The sequence below is a fragment of the Schistocerca cancellata genome, chromosome 1 (genome assembly GCF_023864275.1).
Source record: "Schistocerca cancellata isolate TAMUIC-IGC-003103 chromosome 1, iqSchCanc2.1, whole genome shotgun sequence".
Classification (NCBI taxonomy): Eukaryota; Metazoa; Arthropoda; class Insecta; order Orthoptera; family Acrididae; genus Schistocerca; species Schistocerca cancellata.
This window is the reverse complement of record NC_064626.1, coordinates 495,080,967-495,104,124: the sequence shown is the minus strand read 5'-3', so window position 1 is coordinate 495,104,124 and position 23,158 is coordinate 495,080,967. Positions and strand designations below refer to the sequence as shown.

General features: G+C 41.2%; 1 protein-coding gene and 1 pseudogene across 1 annotated transcript in view; both read left to right on the top strand.

The window, feature by feature from the left end:
• The window catches only part of LOC126178037 (obg-like ATPase 1), a 295,876-nt gene that overhangs the window by 88,796 nt on the left and 183,922 nt on the right, over positions 1 to 23,158 (top strand). The window contains exon 3 of the mRNA XM_049924499.1: positions 9,207 to 9,267. Coding sequence (XP_049780456.1) covers positions 9,207 to 9,267 — 61 coding nt within the window. The remainder of the gene's footprint in view (positions 1 to 9,206; positions 9,268 to 23,158) is intronic.
• LOC126102099 (5S ribosomal RNA) lies at positions 20,750 to 20,867 on the top strand (annotated as a pseudogene).

Below are 23,158 nucleotides of genomic sequence, written 5' to 3'. Positions count from 1 at the left end.
CAGCGTTACGTCGTGGTGCTCCTTGGAACGGCTATCATGGCTGCATTCCTGAAATTTCTATCAGCTACATCACAGGGCAGCTACTATCGGAACTGAGTTTGAATTGTTCATAGTTGTTAAGTTCACCCTTATTAATAAGCTTATAGGGTGGGAACTGCCACAGTGCGAATAATAGCCATGCGGCACCCACCACTCTTTCCTCCAACATCCGTGGCTATCAGCATCATCATGATCGTGCTGATGTTAATCAGCAACCATCACCATTCTCGTCATTATCAACCACATTAACCACCCTGTTTCACAGTCCTATAATTTTCTCTTCACGTTATTTCATTTCTGCACACTTTTGTGTGCCCAACTGCGTGTGGTCACAGGGTATTTTTTTCCCGACAGAGGAAACTAGAAGCTTTCTGGTTACTTAACCCGCTGGTACTTAACGCGCAGGATAACGTATTAGTTAAGTAGAGAATTGGGCACTGTAACTTCCCAATTGACGGATGCCGATAACTGAAATCATCATCCTACTCGCAATGGACGAACATGGAGGATAACGCAGTAGTGGTAATACCTTTCAGTATTTATCTCTGTAGACTCGGGATAACAATAAAACTACGCTAAAGTGGTTTGCTCACAGTCGTATATTGGACAGTTCCAGCAACTTTTCCTGAAGCATCGTTTCATGTAACATGGCTTATAGAGAGAGTATAACTTCGGTGCTGCAAGTCAATAAATTCGACGTGGTCCATGATGTTCAAAGAATTTCTTCTCCCCTGATACCCTGTTGTACATCTCACGGGCAGCAGTTTTTGTGACAGTAAAAATCCGACAAGCATTTTATATCGTTATCCAGTTCAACTTACATTTCGCCTTAGAGCCACACGTCCTGCTCTTGCAACCTCTGGCAGTCCTGTTAAGTAATAGGCACCAAGTGACGTCCGAATTTATAACGGACATTCATTCCACAGAAAAGAATTATTGCGTAATCACCTTGCATTTGTCATGTATACAGCGGCTAACTAACAAGTTGCATTTCTACACGTGCACCATGAGAGGCATATTTGTAGTCTGTCGTCGTGCTCAGATGGAGACCCTGCTCCGTGTGCTTCCGTGTGGTCACTGTTGTCCGAATGTACTGTACTTCACGTGCAGCTGTGTGTGTGTTTAGTGGTCGGTGTGCCTGCTGCAGGGAGCCCCAAGTGCACATAGAGGTGCGGTAACCAATGAGCTTCATCCATGGTGCCAGACGTTGTTATTTTTATTTTCACATCTAACAAGGTAACTGTTGTTTTCTGCCTTTTTCGTTGTTCATTTGTAACTCCTGTCCCGATACGTAACATATTCTACGTACTTTATCCACAACATCCCTTTCTGTACGAGCTCAGGGAGTGTAATATCGAGCTGTAGAATAAAGTTTTTATGTTAAGACGTGAGTTTCTCCCTTTTTCTCAATATTTAATTAGATGTACCGTTTTCATTCTAATCTCAGATAACGCATATCGGATTGTTATGGATTGAGTTAACGAAATATTTCTGCTGAATTTGTAATTATGATTTAAAATTAACTATTACACTGGGTATACATAACTTCTCTTACCTCCTGCATACACATTTTTCCTTCCCACAGATTAGTATATACGAGTTGTTGAAAGTTTCCGCAGATCAGAATTTGAGTTGCTGAAACTGTGAGCTTTATTTGTTTCTGGAGGAGTTTTTAACTTGTTTCATACAACTGTGACAGCTTACATAATCTTGCCTTAGTAGCCCATTTGGTGAACGTGTTGGCATTAAATGAACTTAAGTATGTTTCATAGAATATCAAAACCTATAATCTGTTTAATGAAAGAGCGGTTCTAGGCGCTGCAGTCTGGAACCGCGCGACCGCTACGATCGCAGGTTCGAATCCTGCCTCGGGCATGGATGTGTGTGATGTCCTTAGGTTAGTTAGGTTTAAGTAGTTGTAAGTTCTAGGGGACTGATGACCTCAGAAGTTAAGTCCCATAGTGCTCAGAGCCATTTGAACCATTTGTTTAATGAAATACAGGACAGTTTTGTACTACGAATATATCACAAAATTAACCACTCTCTCGACTTACAGAAGTGCCTTAATTGAGCTTCATCTGCAGTACATTTGATTAAGTCACTTAAGAAAGGATTAAAGTAGTTAATTTGTTCAGTAATGAGTTATAGAATCATAGCGAGAAGAGACAGAATAAAGGGGGAGAGGGGGCGGTAGACGGCACCTCTACTAAGAAGATAGAAAGTTTTCAGAATATAGATGCATATTATGAGAGTTCTATTTGGTATTAGGCTTTGAACATCATATTCAATCCTACCATCTTCAAAACTGTTTGCCCATTATTAGTACCAGAATTTCTTCTCGCTCAAAAATGTTTGAGAACGTGATACTAAGACTTTGGACCCCATAAAAATCCCGACAACCACTTGAAAGCGTCAACATTAGTGCAGAGAGAAGTTACACACACGTATTCAGCAATCTGGAAGACCGCATTGAATGTCTTGCGGATAATATAGTGGAGCTGAAGAGCGAATGGGAGCCATTGTGTTCAGCAATTTTTTTCCCCTCCCTGTTGAGGACTTGAAGGATTACTGGTTTTTGGTATAGTTTATTGTTTTTACCTTCAGTCTGTAGAGTTGTTTGATGTAGTGATTTCTATGTTAGTCTATCCTGTGCAAATCTCTCGATCTTTGCATAGCTCCTGCAGCCGACAACCCTTTGAATATGCTAACTATAGTGATGCCTTTGTTTCTCACTACAATTTTTACCCGACACGCCATATTAATTATTCCACGACACTTCAGGATGTGTGCTATCGACACTTACCTTATTTCAGTCAAATAGTTTCATGAAGCTCATTGTTTGCTTATCTGATCTTAAGGATTCTTCTGCAGTACCACATTTCAGAAGCTTGTATCTACTTCTTGTCGATTGCGTAAGACCCACATTTCACCTCCATACAAGTCTCGACTCTAGACAAATACTTTCAGGAAAGTCATTCTAACGCTTAATTTATATACCATATTAAGAAATGTATCTTTATGAGAAACGCTTTTATTGCTATTCCCAGGCCGGTTCTAGGCACTTCAGTCCGGAACCGCGCTACTGCTACGGTCGCAGGTTCGAATCCTGCCTCGGGCATGAATGTGTGTGATGTCCTTAGGTTAGTTACGTTTAAGTAGTTCTAAGTCTAGGGGACTGATGACCGCAGATGTGAAGTCCCATAGTGCTCAGAGGCATTTGAACCATTTTTTACTTTTAGTGTTCCATTTCCTAACCTAATTCCCTCAGACTCGACTATTTTCCATTACTCTTGTTTTCTTTTGTTGATATACATAACTTACTTCCGAGACACAATCCGTTCACTTCAACTAATTTTCCATGTTCTTTGCTGCGTGTGCCAGATTTACAATCTCATCGGTAAGCGTTAGCATAAAGTTTATATTTCTTCTCCCTGTACTTTAATTTCTCTTTGATTTCATTTACTCCGTGCCCATTGTACAGACTGAATTACATAGGATAGGCTACAATCCTGTGTCATTCCCTTCTCAACTACTGCTTTTCTTTCACGTCGTTCTACTCTTATAACTGCAGTTTCGTTTCTATTTCCGTTGCAGATAGCCTTTCGTACGCACTATTTTGTCCCTTATGACTATGATCCATGTAACGTAAGTGCAATGCGTATTATGTTTAAGAAGTCGTGTAGGCAAGTAGTATCGCAGTTGTCAGAAAAAGGAGCAAATTGGATTAAAGCCGAAAAAAGAGGCCACACCGTATTAGCTCGCTGAAATAGCAAGGGTCGTCCTTTGACTGCCGCAACTACAGCCTATTCGGTTTTCTAGCCTTGGATCGTATCTTTTGATGGATACCGCTCGTTTTAGTCTGTTCGTTGGCGTGCAGCAAACAACAGAACTACTTATGTAATATTGGCTTCAGAATGCCAACTCAACTGCCGCGGAATGTTATCGTTCAAGATGTTCCCACTCGTAACATGAGAACGGCAGATACAAAGAAATGACGTTTTCCGTTGTCCGATGTTGTAAAGAGGACATTTTACAAGTATCATGTAGCATACGATTCACATATAGCTGTGGTTCGTACTGTCAAAATCCTCCCCTTATCCTACGGAATGTAAGTTTTCCTTAACTAAGTTTTTACGTATACAAAAAGACAGACGTTGTCAGTCTTAGTAAAAGGTTGATGCTTTTCTGTCAGTTAATTCATTAGATATTTAGAAAATTTTATGGTTTTGCTGTTAAAAGTATATTTTTTAGAGGTTGCATGCATGAGAATACAATTCTGCTTAAACGGTGAAGAGCCGCAATATCTGGTTCCTTCTGTGCCATGTAACTGGTTGTACTTTATAGCTCCTCGGCCCAATCATGGACTTATTACTTGGCACTTAGGACGACTCCATTGCCGTTATTAATTTTGTGTAAGCTGTCTCCCTTTGCTACCGAGTCATATTGCACCATTAGTCTTTTACATGCGATAAATCAGGAAAACGGACCACTCAGTTTTCTTGTAAACTCCACAGAGGTACAAGCATTCTACCAAGCGAGTGATTGTACCATTGTTAGCGCGCATTATGACATAGCTGCTGTAATGGATGCTCTTTTTATTAGTTCCCTTATATGGATAGTCAGAATTAAAGGGCGGCGATCACTATGTAGTGAAATGATGTCTGTGAAACACTTTTACAACACGTCGTTGACATTGTAGTGTGCCGCGGTGCTTTAGGTCAGCCCTGAATTTGTGTACACGTCGTTCTGGTCGACTCTTTGTTCAAATCAGTTTTATTTAGCTCATTGCTGTAGCTCCCGCCTTCTGTGCGCTCATGATTAAATGGAAAAAAATCAAAATTTGATGCTCATGGTCCGTTAACACGGGAACACAGTATTATTTCTGCAGCTCGATCAAAACCTTCTAGATATTGAACATTGGTGGCTGCTGCTGCTGCGATTCAACAATCTTGGGAATAGTTCTACTGTTTATATTTCGTTCGAGTATTTGCTGAAAATGCGGCTTGTCACTCCCGTCTACAAAAGTACAGTTGAATTATTTTTCGCAGAAGTGAAATGAGGCATCAGTAAGAAAAGCCAACTTCTGTTTCTTTTTACAGTCATTGATCGTTACCTGGGAAAGCTTTGTAATTTCATCAACAGAAATTATAATCCACATTTTCAGGGAATGCTCTATCAAAATCTAAATAGTCTCTTCATTCACAAGATAGCTGAGTTGCGACAGTAGCCAATTTCGGCGGAAATTCTGTTCGGGGGAACATGCCACACTGTTTCCTGGGGCAATGTGATTCAAACACTGACGTACTGATTTGCTCTTTACCATTATGTCCTTGACGCTGTCAAGTGTCATTGTCACACCAACGACTCTTTGATTTTGATAGAACTGAATTAGTAGTAGCTGCGTCGAGCAGTTCATAGATTAAACTCAACATGAATTTAGCAAATCTGTGTGGAAGCGAGACGTGGTTTATCAACTAAATAAATAAACCCACTCGTGTAACATTGCTGTAGCGCTACACAGCGCTTCTGTTTAAATAAGAGACAAAAAGAAACGAATTACGTTCTGGCGTGTTAGAATCTCTGTGGTGACTAAAAACCGTCGCGAGAGGAACGGATTACTCCTTAAATCTAATGGCAAACTCAGGGACGAATATGTCGTGACAAATGAAAATTTATACCAGATCAGGACGAGAACCTAAATATCGTGCTGATTTCCACCAGTCGCCGTAACCATATAGCTATGTGAGCACGCCTCCAGGCCTTATTCGAATTTTTCATCGACACTGATTTTTCTTCCCATTATTTACGAACACCATAAATCGTGAATGACAGTGCCAATGCAGAATTGTAATCAAGAGGCAAAAACGTCAATGACGGAAAACCAATAATAATTGATTATTAAGGTAATTTATTTAGGGGCAAATTTTTTTGGAAACCAGAAGCCGTGTTTTTATCCAGCACGAAGTCAGTTTTCTTGGTAGTATTTATGAAAAGAGTCCTTAAAATGTTAATACAGCCTTTAAGCAACATTTGGTGCTTTGACAACTGTTTAACAAAAAGGAGTAGACACATTCATAAATGTACATTATCGTTACCGATATTTCTCTTTCCTAAAAATTGTGTAAAGCATTATTCGAATACCAGAACCAAAACAGTTCCCAAAAACCTGAAGGGTTTGACATCAGTAGATAAAGAAGTCTTATGAACTGACACACACATTCAGTGATCTGTAGGAACATATTAAATAGCATTTGGGTAATATAATGCAGATAATTCCAGAATTTTTTCCGGTACGCTCTTCCTTCTCCTTTGGTTAGCGTGTTCTTAGAAACAAACGTGAACTCATGAAATAATTGAAATTGTGGTAACACTTTCTAAATGAAAACTCGTTGATGCCCGGCGTTTCGTCGCCTCTATAGAGTCGTGTGGGATTCATAGGATAACTTGCGGTGCCCGATTTCCTCTAAAAATCCCTGTAATCTTATAAGCAAAACACATGTGAAAATAATTAATTTAGAGAGATCCGCTTCATTTGTACTAATTGCTTATTGAAATCACGACAGGTTTCGAAATTTTAAAATCCCATCGTCAGGTTTATGAAATTATTGTATTTGGTAACATACAACGGGCAGTCGAGCCAGTCAGTGTTAGGAGATCCAATCGTTGCATGTTGGCGGAAACTGCCCACGGCGGGCAGCGACACGGTAGGAACGGCAGCCACTACTGTCGAATTTGGACAGTTTCCACCAACTTGCAGTGATTGGAGCTCCTAACACTGACTGGCCCGGTCGCATGTTACCGAGGGAGGTGGCGCAATGGTTAGCACACTGGACTCGCATTCGGAACGACTACGGTTCAAACCTGCGCGAAGCCATCCGGATTTAGGTCTCTCCAGGCAAATACCGTGATGGTACCTTTGAAAGGGCACGGCCGATCTCCTACCCCAATCTTCACACAATCTCCCTTCTTCCGACCGCGTGTTGTGGATTACCAAATACAATAATTTCATGTACGTCAAAATGAGAATTTAAAATTACGAAAACGGTCGTGCTTTGAATAAATAATAGGTACAACTGAAGCGGACCACTCTAAATTAATTGTCATGCATTTCAGTTGCGGATTTCCTCCATACTAAATCATGTGCATTTAAAAATAAATCGTGAACATTTAAAAACGTGGTGAAACTTTTGCATCCGCCCAGAGTTCCGTCACGAAAACGGTAACTGGCAGTCTGTTTGCAACAGGAACTGTCTTTGTGAAATGTAGAAGTACTATCGTCACGAAAGGGTTACAACTTCTCTGGCATGAGACACTTTCAAACGCTGCTGTAGGTTTGTTTGAAACATCACTTGACTGCTTAAAGCTTGATTCAAATACTAATGCTGCGATTTTTAATATTAATTGTACAGGTGTTAAAATCCACGATCCGCTTCCTTCAGATGTCTTTACACTTCTAACAGTTTGAGATCACCGTGTGTTTGGGACTGCGAGACCATGCCAGTTTCCGTATATTCGCAGAACGTCTTTTTTGCGGTGACCATGCGTCTTAATACAAAAAAAAGAGTTGTTAACAGTTTGTATGCGACGTGACAGGACTACTCTGTTCTTTAGTTTCTTAATGGAAGTTACGTCTTCTGAAGAGGACTTAAAACTGCTACTACTGCAGTGCAGTTTATATTTAAAAAGTTTCTTCAAGTGTGTGTGTGTGTGTGTGTGTGTGTGTGTGTGTGTGTGTGTGTGTGTGTGTGTGTGTGTGTGGTCAGGTTGGGAGGAGGGCATGGGGGGGGGGGGGTAATTGGGGTAAATAGGATATTTTCACACGTCCGATATGGGGATTTGCCACTAGGAAGAAAAGAAAAACTATGGACACCTTCCGAAAACTTGTTTAACGTGAGAAGACAGTTACGCAACGAACACAGTAATTTGCCCAAATCAACTCCTTGAAAATCAGCACAATTTCTTAGACGATTATCAGTTTGCCTGATTTAACGTTAAAAGCGCAGAATAAAACGCGACAGCCTACGCGTCGCGTTTATCACAGATGTTTGGTTCCGCCTGCCAGACGTTGGTGCGTCGACAAAATGAAGATTGGATACTGCGGGAGGGCAGCGGACTGAAGCACAGCAGCAGGCTTTGCAGCGATTGGGGGAAAAAAAAAGAGGAAGGTGCGCAGGTACTAGATTGCCCATCATAGTCGCCTGATGCTGATCCTATTCAATGTGTATGGTCTTACATCAAAAAGATAATTTCAGAAAACAGATCAGCTGAATTGCTTTGCACAACAGTCATTCAGATCAGTGCTTCCTACGAGAAGAGGCAATTTACTTGAACTAAACATAAAATTGTGGAAAATGGATGTTTCTGGCATTTGATACACATTCTTCGGTCTCTTTTAACCGTACTTCTCTGACGATTCTTAACGGAATTGTCGATTTACAATGACGAGATTTGTGGATTGTCGTAAGTATTGCGTGCGCCTAGTTTGATTTATCAAGGGTACTGTGAAGAAGTAAAGGAACTGTTCGTGCAGACAGTTCATTGCTGCGGCGATCATTTATCGTTTGTACAGAAGAGAGAAAAGGTGTGATAGAAAACAGGGAACCCGTACCATTTGAAATGGAAAAGAAAGCTGCAAAATTAAAAAAGAAGCTGAAATCGATTTGAGCATAGCCAGAGATAATGAAAGAAGTTTTGGGGGACGCCGGTATGGAGAACGACTGCGTCTTGTGCCAAGCTGCCAGTACTACACGGAACTATTATTAATCGAATCTAACCGAAGAAGATAAAAGTTAAAGAGTAGAACTCGCTAGTTCAGAGAGACGCAATGAATTTGCGATTTATAATGGCTGCTTTTTAACATTTTATGTTATATCTTTAAGCATTTACTTGTCCTTTAATAACTGCAGAACTACGAACATCTATTTTTCGAAACATTAAACCATTGAGTATTTTAAACTGTTTCGATAAAGTTATTCGTCTTTAAATTTAATCAGCTAACAACCACTGTTGTAGGGTATAAAGTTTTGTTTGCTGATTTGCGATGGTACTACTCTTGAAGATTACAGTAGTCAGATGGGCGCTGTACGCTGTTGTATTTTGTGTGTGCCTTTCTGCGTGTTCATTTTTACTGTCCAGGTGTTGTAACATTGTTTCGTTTGTTTCAGCAAGTCGCGTTCCGGTGCCCGACGAGCGATGGGATTACTTGTGCGAGTACTACAAGCCAGTCAGGTGAGTAAATACATTTGTATGAATTATATGCTCATATTTATTACGAAAAAAAGAAATTACTTCCTCATTCTTCCTGTTGCGGGAGTGTTCATTAGTGTGGAAAATATTGTTTTCCTCGTCTTCAACATTTGTGAAAGTTTCATACCTGCACTTGCATGTTAACACTTAAAAGTAAACAGTGCATGTTAGTACTTAAAATTAATAACATCAGAAATATAAAAAAAAATTCAACTTAACAATTACGCGTAAAAGCTGGTTGATTTAACTGTAAAGTTTTCTTGTATTTACCAGTGCGCTGAAGGAGCAAATCGCTCTACTTTGGGCAAGTGTGTAATTCCAGAAATATGAAAAAGTTAGTTAGTGTGACAAGGAGTAGTGACAACTTTGAACAAAATATACTTTAACTAGGAAATGTGTTTTGAGGGATGATTGGGACGGCGAGAAGTGGAGGTCGGCATGCAAAAATGTAAATACGCTTCAGGCAGAAGAATACGAGTTTCCCACTGTTCATCCCAAAGAAAAGCGAAGTAGCCTGTTATGTTTCTTCACTGATAATTCCTTCATTGCTGTTTACTTGCTCGCTAGTGTTTTATGTATGTCACAAAGTACTATATACAAAAAGTGCGTGTCACACGAAGCCGCTTCCTCACTGTCACCCTCAGTAGATTCGTCTTGGTATCAACTCTTTAACAAGTAAAAGTAATATACAACTAAAAAAACTTTGTCGTATGTTGAGTGGCACTGTAATTTCTTCTGTCCATGCTGCCCTGTTTTCCAGGCTATAGGTCACCATTTATGCAAAATTGTTTCCATACTCATTGAGAAACGCAGATGTTAGTGAAACATGATAACCAGAGTCGACGATCTAATTGCAACTGTGAGACGCGTTCTGTTGATTAGCTACTCCGAACGCCAAGTTCTATTAATAGTGCATCTATTGTTTCACCGGCAACTGGTTATTATAGAAAACAAGATTGCTGAGCTGTGGCGCAATGAAGTTCACTATGATCTAGAAGTGGCAAAATTTATCATAAGTAATCAAGTATGGTTATTTGAGTATGACGCTAAAATGGACACCGACCCGCCCCAGTAGAGGCTTCATGAATAGACGAGACCGAAAAAAGCCCACGTACGATCGAATGAGAAGGTTATGTTCCCTTTGTTCTTGTATTTAAACGGCGTAATATATGACTATGAGTCCATGCCGCCGTGTCGTAACGTCATTAAGGAGTACTATCTGGAATTTGGTGCTGTTAGCGTGAAGCATTCCGAAGAAAATACCAGCATTTTGGTCGAAGCAATTCGTGTCAATTGCACCATGGTAGTACATCTGCTCACTAGTCTTTCGTTGTCCGTTTCTTCCGAAAGCAACGCCATCATGATGCCACAGAATTCGTCGGACATGAGTCCCTGTGATTGCTTCTTCCTAACCTCGAATCTGGAAAGGACCCTAAAAGGAGAACGTTTTGCAGTCACTGAAGAAAGGGAGCCAGAATCGCAGGAGGTGCGAAACGCCATGCAGCAAATTCCGTTTCTAAAAGTTTTGAAGGTTGCAAAGCTGGCTCTTATGTATTATATTTCACGGAGAGTGTTTTGAAAATATCGATGTTTGAGAAAAAGCGAAAATTCTCCTTGTTTCTATCGCGCTCCATACGCCACTGTATAAGCAAGCGACAGGTCGGCATGCACAAGCGGCGCGCGCGCGCGCACGCATGCACGCACGCACGCACACACACACACACACACACACACACACATTAATTCGACAGCACCAGTCATTGTATCAGGAACAGAGACGACCAGATGAGTTACTTTAATAAGATATGAAACGTATAAGATTCTTAGTCAGTGCAATCAAATATAGACCTATTGGAGGTTAACAGCATCGAGTAAGGGAAGTTCAATGATGTTTCAACAGACTATTAGATTATGTCGAAGAAAAAAAAAAAAGAAAACCGTGAGAAATCTCGTGAATAATTAGGATACTGCTATCTGCCGTGTAAATGGGACTATGAGTTCGGGAAAATATTTTAGACGTCCTTATTATGCCGGTGGTTATCACGGAGCATGTAGCTGGTCCATTGGCTCTTCGCCGCCTGTTTTGTTCTAAAACAATGCACGTCGTCAAAATGTATAAATTCGACAGCTATATGATTTCAGTATGTCTTTACTATGCTATATTCAGAAACGCACGTTGATGGACGAAATTTCTGTAGGACACTGAATTTAAAGTACATAAAGAAATAAACGAGTCTTTCGTGTGGACATCTTTTTCATTCTCTACCTTTAAGGGTATAAACCCAAATCTTTGCAGGAAAATGCAAGCGATTTGGCAGTGGGGCAGAAGGGATCCCAGTTGTGGATAATTGGAAGCGGGTTGCTAGTTGCAACAAATGCCTTACAATCAAGGAAAACCTCCGGAAAACCCTAGTCGGAAATGGTATGGGGAGGGGGGAGAGTTCGGGGGTTTGAACCAATTTTAATTTATTTATAATTTTAAGTGATTCCCAACCAAAAAATAAGACTACCTAGTATCTACGTCATTATCTGTATGCATAACGAAGTAACGTCGATGGTTCCCTCAAAAGTTTGAGATTTACCTTCCATTAGCGTTTTTAAACTTTAATTCTAGTATATGACCAACGAGTTCGAAAGTAGTACATATAACAATAAGTTTTCTCTCTTCACTTTTTATCCTTTGTATGCAATACTAAACGAATACACATTTTTGATATTGATGCCATGACATTGGTACACAGTCGCATGACTAACAACTGAACAACGCCGTTGCGTGTCCCCATGCCCAATATCCGTCGATTAAAGTTTATTTTATGGGTCAGATTCGAAAAGGGAGCCTTAGTTGGTTAAACACTTTCGGACTACGCTTTTAAGATCTTTACCAAAGTGATGGATTCAAATCGTTGTAGTATGCATAATGTGGCAATTTCTGCACGCATTGTCATAAATATCGTTTCTAACACGACCTTTTTTGTGCTGTAAAACGGATTGCTGATCGCTGCGAAACGTTCGGATCGTATTTAAGGATGAACGTAGTAAGTAAAATGAAAACGTTATACATATTACAACACTTAAAACCATTGAAGTGAGTGTTAGCTAAGTAGAATGCAAGCGTACAATGCTGACTGGGTGTTCTTATCGAAAGGGACAACCGCTGTTCCATTGTGGTGACCTCCCTAATGGGAAGTCACTGATCTTCTGTCATCATTACGATAGTTGCTCAGTTAATGACAAAAATGTGGCTGAGAATTTGTCATTTAGCCCCTTCCTGACGCGTAAGTCACTATCACTAAAAAAATTTAAAAGAAAAAAAAGTCAAATGTTTTGTGAAACGATGTTCGGAGTCATGTACGGCAATGAAGTGAAGTGCTGACTGAGGACTGAAAATTTAATGTTCAACTTAGAACCTTAGTATTTTAAAGAGTAGTAGAGGTTATTTGTCTGGTGAATTATTCAGACCGTACAGTCTTATTCGCTGTATATGATTTCGAGAATCATTCACAGGCACGTCAAATCTTTCTCTGATCTATTTTATTTCACGTAACATTTGACCTTTAAAAAAAAAATCATGTGTCGTTCAAAAAGCATGAAATGTATATTTAAATGTCGATCGGTATTCTGTTGTTATTAATAGTGCATAGATCAGGACAAAGTAGAGAAATTTGCGTTTATGCTGTAGTCTGATAGTTTTTGACACTTCGTTTATGTAGTTAGTAGGAGTTGTTCATGAAATATTTCAGTTTTCCTTCGAATCACTAATTTTATTTTCCTTAATTACCTTCATTACTTTCAAGCAATGAAATCATTTTGTGCAGAACTGGACCTGACGATGGTTAATTTGATGTCTCATTTGTCTATTTTCAATCATCGTTTAGCTATGAAACTTAGGAGATAAACCTATTGTGTAATTTCTAGGAAATCTTGTTTTGGTCAAAAAGCAATACATGTAAACTGCAGTGTTCCGGTTTCTGAGAGTGAAAAAGAAAATATTCTCCAGTAGAAAAAAGTAAGACGAGATATAGTTTTCACGTAGTAATTTGATGTTTCATTCCTTACGGATTGGATAAGGATTTCTGGTTTTAAATGTTTGAATCCAACTTCATTTATTGTTCGAATTCTTGAAACAGTAAAAAAAAAAAAAAGATTCTTCGTGAATGTCCCTTTTCCTTTCCCCCCGAGAGTCCCGTAATGACACCGCCTTGGGAGTTTAGAATTACGAGAGAAATGTGTAATTTATGCTGAAATGACAGGCACCGGCGTGTAATTCAATTTTTAAGTTACATAGCGCAGTATACGGAATTGCGTTTTTCCCGGTTTTATTCCCCATCCTGTCGGTAATGGCGGGTAAGTGCAGTTCATTACGTGTGTATGTGGCTTTTAAAATTGCTACTGCGGCGCGCGAAAGCAGCTGCTGCTCGTGGCCGTGTCGCGGTGTCGCCAGCGGCCTGTGCTGCCCGTGTCTTCCACACGTCCACACTCCGTCCTTGCTCTGCTTCGGCGTGCAACGAGGGAATTTCCCACCGTGGAATGTCAATAGCATTTTAATTAATTATTCACTGTGTGTCAGAATATTTCAACAATGTTCTTGCAGTCGAAGTTAACTGGAAGTAGCCTTAAAGCAACAGCAGACTTCATCAAGTACCTGAGTCTACAACTGTATTCAACTAGAAATTTTAAGGCGTCCTTGCACGGAAAGTGGAAGCTTTCATGCATGAGTTGTTGTTCGACTTTTGTGACGTCACAGCTTGTAATTTCACGCCCCCCTGCGTTGCGAAGCGTAAAAGGAAGTATCTGCCGAGTCAGATTTTTGCCTTCTGGAGAGGGACGTGCCGATGAGATGCAACATCTGTTTTACGTCGCAAGCAGAACTTAGCAGACACCATATTGGATTAAGTCATATGGAATCGGAACTGCGTATTTCGTGATTTTTATATTGGACAGTACGTGATATTAATATAAGCTGCTTCAAAGCACCAGCGCATTGAGGAATTTTCTAAAAAAAGAGTCTTTTTTGGTACGAGTTGTTGTAATAAAATTACGAGAAACTGCATATCAGTAGTTTAAAGCTTTCCTGTATTTGATGCTTTTCATATTATAACTCGCGTGCCATGAAAGGGCACCACTCAGTGCTGCGACACAGTGATCATTTGTCAAAAGCGTATCATTTTTGGTACAATTTGTTACAGTTGAATGTCAGATAAAGACACCATAATTACAGATTTACGACGTAACTTAGAGGCTGCAGAAGGGAGTATGACCGCGTCTGATTGCCTGCATTTTTTTTTTTTTAAGAAAAAGGTTCTGGGACTTCCTTGTTAACTGAACAATACTCCTTGTTATTTGAGAGTGCCCTCAGTTAAAAAGAGAGATTGTTCAATTTTGAGAATACATTACTGTTAAATTTCCAGATGAAAATTGTGTGGAGGTTATGCTTAATGAAGAACTTAGGTATAAGCTACAACAGTCGCGTAGCTCTCTGAGGTTAGATGTTGATGTTACAGCCACTGTCAGCACAAAAAAAACCGAATAAGAATAGTGAGAGTTAATTCTTTGCATGTCAAGTAATTGCAGAAACTTTAAAACAACCTGATAATGAAACAGTTTCATGAAATTTATTAGCAGCGAGCTCAGTAATTTGAAATTACCAAACATCTAAGGCTTGTGAAACAAAAATAATGAAATTTATAAATAGAGCTTGAAAAACAGTAAATGTTGCGAATATTAAATTTATTATTTTATCTTGAAATGTGAATTTTTTTCTTTGGAAAGGAATTACGTTAAAATGATAGTCCCACAATCCTTACATTTGAGATTGCCTCCTCTGAAAAGTGAAGTGCTATGCAGGGAGATTGTGTTCAGTAATATGATCAAAACTTGTGCATTAGTCTGTGAGTAGCCGAATTAAGTAAATGCCCACTTTCACTGAATAACTTAACTGGTAAAATGTAAATGTCGTGTGACTAGGGCCTGCCGTCGGTTAGACCGTTTGCCTGGTGCAAGTCTTTCGATTTGGCGCCACTTCGGCGACTTGCGATGGGGATGAAAATGATGATGATTTGGACAACACAACACCCAGTCCCTGAGCGGAGAAAAATCTCCGACCCAGCCGGGAATCGAACCCGGGCCCTTAGGATTGACATTCTGTCGCGCTGACCACTCAGCTACCGTGGGCGGACAACTTAAGTGGTTAGCCTAAATAAGTGTTCTAGGGTGTGGGCTGATGTTCGCTGTTCTCATTAGCATTATGAACAGAGCTGAATCAGTTGTATTTTCTTGTATTTATCCATTATTTGCTTGTTTTGCAAAGCAGAAGTTAAAGCTGTATCCGGGAATGTTTTGTCACCAGTGTCAAGCAGTCGACGAGCCCAGAATCTTCTTTGCCATTTTCTCCGTTCTTTTTTGACGATCGCAAACAGAGTTAACGCCGTCGTTTTACACACGTCCGTTTTCGTAGAGTGTGACTTGGACGCCGGATGCAGCCGGTAACTGACGCTCGGAGAGTGCTGCTGTCGCAATTCACAAAGAGGAGCCCGCTCCGTGACATGTAGGAAGGTCGTTCCAGAGCGTGCTGCAACCACGACACATACTGCGTCTGGCGTGCTTCACGGGGTCTGGGGTACGTTACCTTTGGTACCACTATCATTTTCCTTCCTCTCTATTCCATGTTTTTGTGATACTTTATTCAGTCATCGTCAGTTCAGGAGACTGTATGGGAGGAAGTAATATGTTACCCAACTCTTGGTCGACCGTACGCTCTTTCACTTTCAACAGTAACCTTCTTCGTGACAGACAGTGCCTCTCTAGCAGCAACTACCATCTGAGATTGTTACGCATTTCTGTAAAGCGCTCTCACTTACTAAACGGTCCTGTGGTGAAACACGCCACTCTTCGTTGATATGAACTATTTCTTCTATTCATCCTGCTTGATAAGAGTCCCAGACTGATAAAAAAACACTCAAGAATTGGTCGCATAAGCGTTTTGTAAGCCAATTCTTTCGTGGATAAATTACGTTTCCTTAAATTACGTCGCTCCGGATGGTTACTCCAGGTATTTTGCAGTTGTCACCGTTTCCAGTGATTTTTCATCAATGGCGTAATCGTTCAGTTATAGATCTCTTCGCCTATTTAAGCGCAATATGTTACACTAATTAATGTTCAGGGTCAACTGTCAGTCACCGTACCCACCATCGATCTTCTCCGGGCCATTCTGAACTTGGCTGGTTTTTGGTACTGCAACCTTCCTATAGACAACGGCATCGCCTGCAAAAAGCCTCGCAGAGCTTCCGGCGTTATCCACTAATTCATTTATATATATTGCAAACAGTAACGACCCTATAACGCCCTCGGTAGTACAGAGGTTAGTATCCCCGCCTGTCACGCGGGAGACCGGGGTTCGATTCCCGGCCGGGGACCAGCCGCGCGGGGTAGCCGCGTGGTCTTGGCGCCTTGCCACGGTTCACGCGGCTCCCCCCGTCGTAGGTGCGATTCCTCCCTCGAGCGTGGATGTGTGTGTTGTTCTTAGCGTAAGTTACTTCAAGTTAGATTAAGTAGTGTGTAAGCATAGGGACTCCTGACCTCAGCAATTTGGTCCATAGGAACATACCACAAATTTTCAATTTTTTTCCCCTATAACACCTCTTTGGGGTTCTCCGAAAAAGCTTTTACATCTTTTCCATCCCATTCAAAGTACTGAATTCTGGTACTTAGAAAGCCCTGGATCTTCCCGGGTTCGATTCCCGACGGGGTCAGGGATTTTCTCTGCCTCGTGATGGCTGGGTGTTGTGTGATGATGTCCTTAGGTTAGTTAGGTTTAAGTAGTTCTAAGTTCTAGGGGACTGATGACCATAGATGTTAAGTCCCATAGTGCTCAGAGCCATTTGAACCAAAGCCCTGGATCCACTCGTAAATATGGTCCCATACTCGATAAGCTCGTGTTTTGTTCACTGAACGGCAGTGCGAGAGTGTATCGCATGCCTTCCGGAAGTCAAGGAACGCGTTATCAACCTGGGCACCTTTTTCTACGGCGCTCTGGATTTCATTGACTAACAAAGCGAGCTATATTTTGCAAGATCTCTGTTTATGATTTCATGTAAAAAAATGGTTCAGATGGCTCTGAGCACTATGGGACTTAACATCTGAGGTTATCAGTCCCCTAGAACTTAGAACTACTTAAACCTAACTAACCTAAGGACATCACACACATCCATGCCCGAGGCAGGATTCGAACCTGCGAGCGTAGCAGCAGCGTGGTTCCGGACTGAAGCGCCTAGATCCGCTCGGCCACAGCAGCCGGCCGGGGGATATGTAACGTTGTTGTTTATGATTGATGCGGATCATGGTGATCGCCCTAGTTCTTGTTCGAGAGAAGTAACCTGTATACAGGCACCCAGAATCAAAAGCAGGGAGAGCGTATTTCATTAAAAAAAAAGGCCAGTGAACTTCAAAAATAATTAATTCAATGTGAGACATTTTCCTTCCATTCTGTGACTCAGGGTGTTTTTGCAGCCAACGTATCGCTCTCCGCTTCAACACTTTATTGTGGACTATAAACGAGATGAACACACGAGGGCCGGTCGTCAAAGACTGTGACTGACTTTTTTTCCTGTAGCTTCCGTGGTAGTTTCCTATCTGTACCATGACTTTTTTTGAAAAAGAAGGTTCTTATATATAAAGTCCATAGGCGGCAGCATCTAGTATTGAGAAGTAGGTTGCACTGCTCTATTTTGTAGATGCTCTTTGCATTTCGCATATCAACAGTGGAGGTGATGCGAGAGGAGCAGTATGGCGCAATAAAATTCTGTGTTCGTTTAAACCATACACCCACTGAAATTTACGAAAAGCTGCTGTAAGCGTACGCTGATGATGTACTACAATGTGCACCAGTATTTAGGTGGCTCAAGGACCTTAAAAAATTAAATTAAATAAAAAAAAGACTTGTCTGTGTTAAGCAAGATGTGCCTGATTTTTCCGCTTTTGCTGTGACTGTAGTCAACAGCAAAACAGCTGATTTGATTTTCCGTGACGATTGGCGGATAATACAACGTAACCTCAATGAATTGTTGAGAATTTCATATGGTGTGCTTATGTGTAATCATCTTCATATGACCCGTGTTTGTGCCCGTTGAGTGCCACCTCTGTGGAATCTCGAACAAAAGGCTGTGCGAATGGAGACAAGCCGTGAGCTGCTGCGTCTCCTTGCTGATGGAAGGGATGCTTTTCTGAAAGATATTATCACCGCTGATGAGCCGTGACTGCGCCATTATGATCCTGAAGGAAAACTAGCCAGCACAGTGCAGAAATCGCCAGGTTTTCCAACTGCAAAAAAAGATGGAAGTTGTTCCATCTGCAGGGAAAGTGACCATCATGCTTCTTGACTGTCAAGGAACCAGTTACCAGTAAGCAGTTCACCCCACACTACTATTAAAGCAGCATACTACACGTCAGTATCGGCTAAATTGAGGAAGCACATTGCAAAGAAACGACCAGAACTTTCTCGCACTGGGTGGAGATTTCGTCGACAATGCGCAGCCTCACATCGCAAATCAAGTTACGCAGTTTCTGGCTCAACTCAACGTTACCTGTGTACCGCATCCTCCTTTTAGCCCCGATATTTTATACTGTGATTTTATTTTTATTTTTATCATTAAACACAAAGCGTCGGGGAGTTCGTTTTGAGAACTCTGAATCAGTGCTAAAGAAAAATAAGGCGATTCTCAAGGACCTAACCAAGAATGACATGCCTCATGTGTTGCCTACTCCTTCAATACACTTTTTATGGCGTCTCTACGCCATAAAAAGTTCATTCAAGGAGGAGCGGAGTACTTTGAAAAAGATAGTGTAAACATTGAAATGGCGTAATAAGCGTCTGAGGAAGAAAAATCAGTATCGCTCTTTGTTGATGAGTCCTCCTACATTGAGACATTTCTTGATACAAATTCATGTCAATGCGGTGACACTGCAGTTGCAAGCACAAGTCCCATCATTTCTGTATAGCCGGAAAAACCTTTCTAATATAGCTGGCGCTATTTGTTTCACACCTGCGGTTTTTCAGCTGTTTAATATTATTGATTTTTTCCTTTAATACACCTCGGCCTTGATAAATTCCCATATGAAAAAGTATACTGGGGTCAAATCGTGTGAGTGGGAGACCAAAGTCTTGGCAATGCATGGCCAAACCATCTCCCAGGAAAAGTGGCATTGAAATAGTTCCGGGCGCAGTTGGTCAGCAACAACAGCCGTTCTTTTTTCCTATCGTGTACACTCTTTTATATTACATACAAAAAAGTAAAAAAAAAATAACGCTAAGACAGAAAAGGTAACGGATTTTATAAAATCAGTTTTATCACCCCCATTGGCTAAAAGTTTTAGGGAAACTTGGGAGAAACGAACTGATGACTCCAAATCTGTGTCGTTGATTTGTCTGTAAATCTTATGTCCGCACAGATTCATGGGTGACCACATCAGCTATGCACTCCTTGGCTGCCTGTACGGTATCACTTTGTCCTGCTTTGCCTCACAGCTCTGTCGCTTAAGACATTCTCCCCGTAGGCTGTGCAATTTATTTTTCTTGTGTCCACGCAAAACAAATTACTACGGCCGCTTCTCAGAGGGCTATGCAATTGCAGCGACTGTCCAAACCCACTGTCACACGAGCCCGTACATCGCAACGGTCCTTTTATTCGGACTCAGGGGTGCACGCTGGCCCGAGGTATTGGCGTATGGTAGGTAGGCCGTATCGCTTTTCCCTTTCCGTATACAATACAATCACCCTCACACTTGTGTTGAGACTTGCATGTAACATCTTCCTCTTTCCCAGTCACCATCTCTCCCACTGGTTTGCTACCCCTGAACGATTGTGGTTTTTTTTTTTCTCGAATCAACTGTTAACGAGGTCCTCAGAGGTCCAGGGTAAGAACGTTCTTGCAGAATGGTGTACGAGTGGCGTAAATGCCCAAGACTTCTGAAGCCGGTGATTTACTAACGGTCTCCTTCACAGAGTACTGGAAAACGATTGCTTTGTAATATATTTTAAATGAGTGTTTTACGTTTTTTTTTTTTCACTGTGACCCTGAGTAAGCTGTTCAGTTGTTTTCCCTGACCTTGCCTTCCAACGAAGTTTCAAGCTAAGATGCAGATGTATAAGCGACCACGAAGACTCTGTAGCAGACGAGACTTCATAGGCATCAGAGTTCTATCATCTGCTTCTATTCTCCGTATGCCCTTCAGAATTTTGGACAGATGCACGCAGCAGACGAAGTGCCTTACAACGTACAGTATGCCACCATGACGAAATGGTCTGCGAACTCTTCTCAACTGGATACTGGTCACGTGGCATTCCAGAAAAAGTGGGATCTTGGTGCGCAGGAAAAGATCCCCGAGTTCAAAAACTTAGGCACTAGTCTAGTTTCATTGGCATTTAATTTCTACAGTGATTGCAAGAATATTAATCGGCTAATTGAGGTAACGCAACGGCCTTGCCGCAGTGGATACACCGGTTCCCGTCAGATCACCGAAGTTAAGCGCTGTCGGGCGTGGTCGGTACTTGGATGGGTGACCATCCGGGCCGCCATGTGCTGTTGCTATTTTTCGGGGTGCACTCAGCCTCGTGATGCCAACTGAGGAGCTACTCGACCGAATAGTAGCGGCTCCGGTCAAAGAAAACCATCTTAACGACCGGGAGTGCGGTGTGCTGACCACACGCCCCTCCTATCCGCATCCTCGATGGGGATGACACGGCGGTCGGATGGTCCCGATGGGCCACTTGTGGCCTGAAGACGGAGTGCCTTAATTGGGGTAACTAAAAATCGTCGGTTTGTCAATCTGTAACTATTTTATCTCTTAAGATTATACGCGAGAGTGTGCTGTGATTTAGTTCTTCTTTCGTTGTTCGCGGCTTTAAACACACTCGTATCTCGCTGCTTCCTTTCATAAAATGATTTTTTTTCCGACTGTGAATTCGTCATCTCCATATATCCCCTTTCGGAAGTGAGTCAAGAAGTGATATCTATATTTCGCTTACTGATGATTGCGGATAAAGATAGAGGAGCGGTGACGTGCTGGCATTGCTGGGGAACGCTAATAGCTAATTTACTTCGATGAAATTTTCTCATTGGGCATTGAGTAAGGTGGCACAGTGGAAGCATACTGAGCTTGTATTCAGGAGACAACAGTTCAAATCCCCCACCGTCCAATTAGCTTCAGGTTCTCCGTAGTTTCCCTAAACCAGTCGCAAATGCTGGAATGTTTCCTTTGAAATGAACATGGCCGATTTCCTTTGCCAACTTTCAACCATTCCTTGCTTTGACTGTGCGTATAATGACCTCGTCGTCTAGCGGTCGCTAACCGAAATCCTACCTTTTCTTCATTTATCTTCGATTATACAAAGTAGAACCATCAGCAGTGTCAGCTTACTAAATATCTAGATCACATACGTACTCCGCAGGCCATCATACTGTGGATGACAAGGAAGGTACCTTGGATCACAGTTGAACCGAGTTTCCACAGGAATGAGTTTCTTACGCATATATCCCCGCATCGCTGCCCTTACATTCAAGTTTAGCTCAATAGCTTATAGTGACTCACAAAAATTGGATATGGAAATGCACATCTCGTAGGAATCGTTTGGGAACATCTAGTACTCTAATAAGGGAGTTACCTGTCGAGGACGACGTTTCGTTCGTAAATGATTTTCGAATGAGTGAAATCAATTTTGAAATCTCTTTGAACCATATTTCAGGCTAACACACACATGCGAGATGCCGTGCCAGCTCGCATTAAATTTCAAGTAACTTAGAAATACTTGGCAACTGGAATCAATGCAATGAATGTATTGCTTTCTGAAGAGCACTATTTCTGAATTTTTATGTTACCTACAATACACTGAGGATAAGCGTACATCGGAAATTAAGGCTTTTGTTTTAACAGTTGAGCTTTGTTTTCAGTTTCAGAGTTATCGAAGTTTTTGATAGATAACGGTTGTGTCTTACCGTTACGGTATGTAATTTCGTAGCCAAACTTTGCACTACTGTGCAGAACATTCGTTAGTCGATGATAGCACCAATATGAACACTGTTCTCTGTACATCGAATTTTAAGAAAGGTCAGGAGTAGTTTTGAATCTCTAAAGCTACAAATAAATTTCCATTTCGCTGTAATATTTACAATTAGTGACTGAAGCAAAAAAATTTAATTATACTGAAATAAAAAATGCATTTACTATATTGACTGTTCTGCAATAATAGGAATCTCAACACGTTAACAGTCTCACTAGAATACTTCTTAATCAATTTCGTCACGGCAAACGATGGTGTGTTACTCAGTTATAAATAAGTGAGTATAAGCAGTTGCTGAATGTTTGAATGATTTTCAAATCGCACTGTTTAAGAACATTTTGGCACTTTACAGAGCAATGTTTGTTATTAACTTAGTTGAAGACCAAGTCCAATAATTTGGCATGACGCTAACTCCTAAAGAACGTAAACTATTCTGTATCTGTGCTGTCGAACAAACCATAGCAGAATGAGAGCAGATCCACATTTTAGCAGTTGATTGAGCTCGCAGGCGATGCTGAGGGAAGCGACATCTTGAAAGAAAGTTAAACGCCTTAAACTTTCGTAACTTAGGCGGAAGTTGGGATCTCAGAGTGCAGGTAGGGTGTTTCCACATGTAAGCTAGTGGTGGTGAGGGAATGCACGTGTAAGTAATTCATGCCTGTGAAAATCGATCTTTAGTCATTCTCTTTCCTGTTCCACTCGCAAATGAAGCGAGGGGAAAATGACGCTATACATGCGTTCATACGACTCTATACATGCTTTCATACGACTCCTAACTTCTCTATTTAGGCGAAATCTATGTTGGCGACGGTACGATCATTC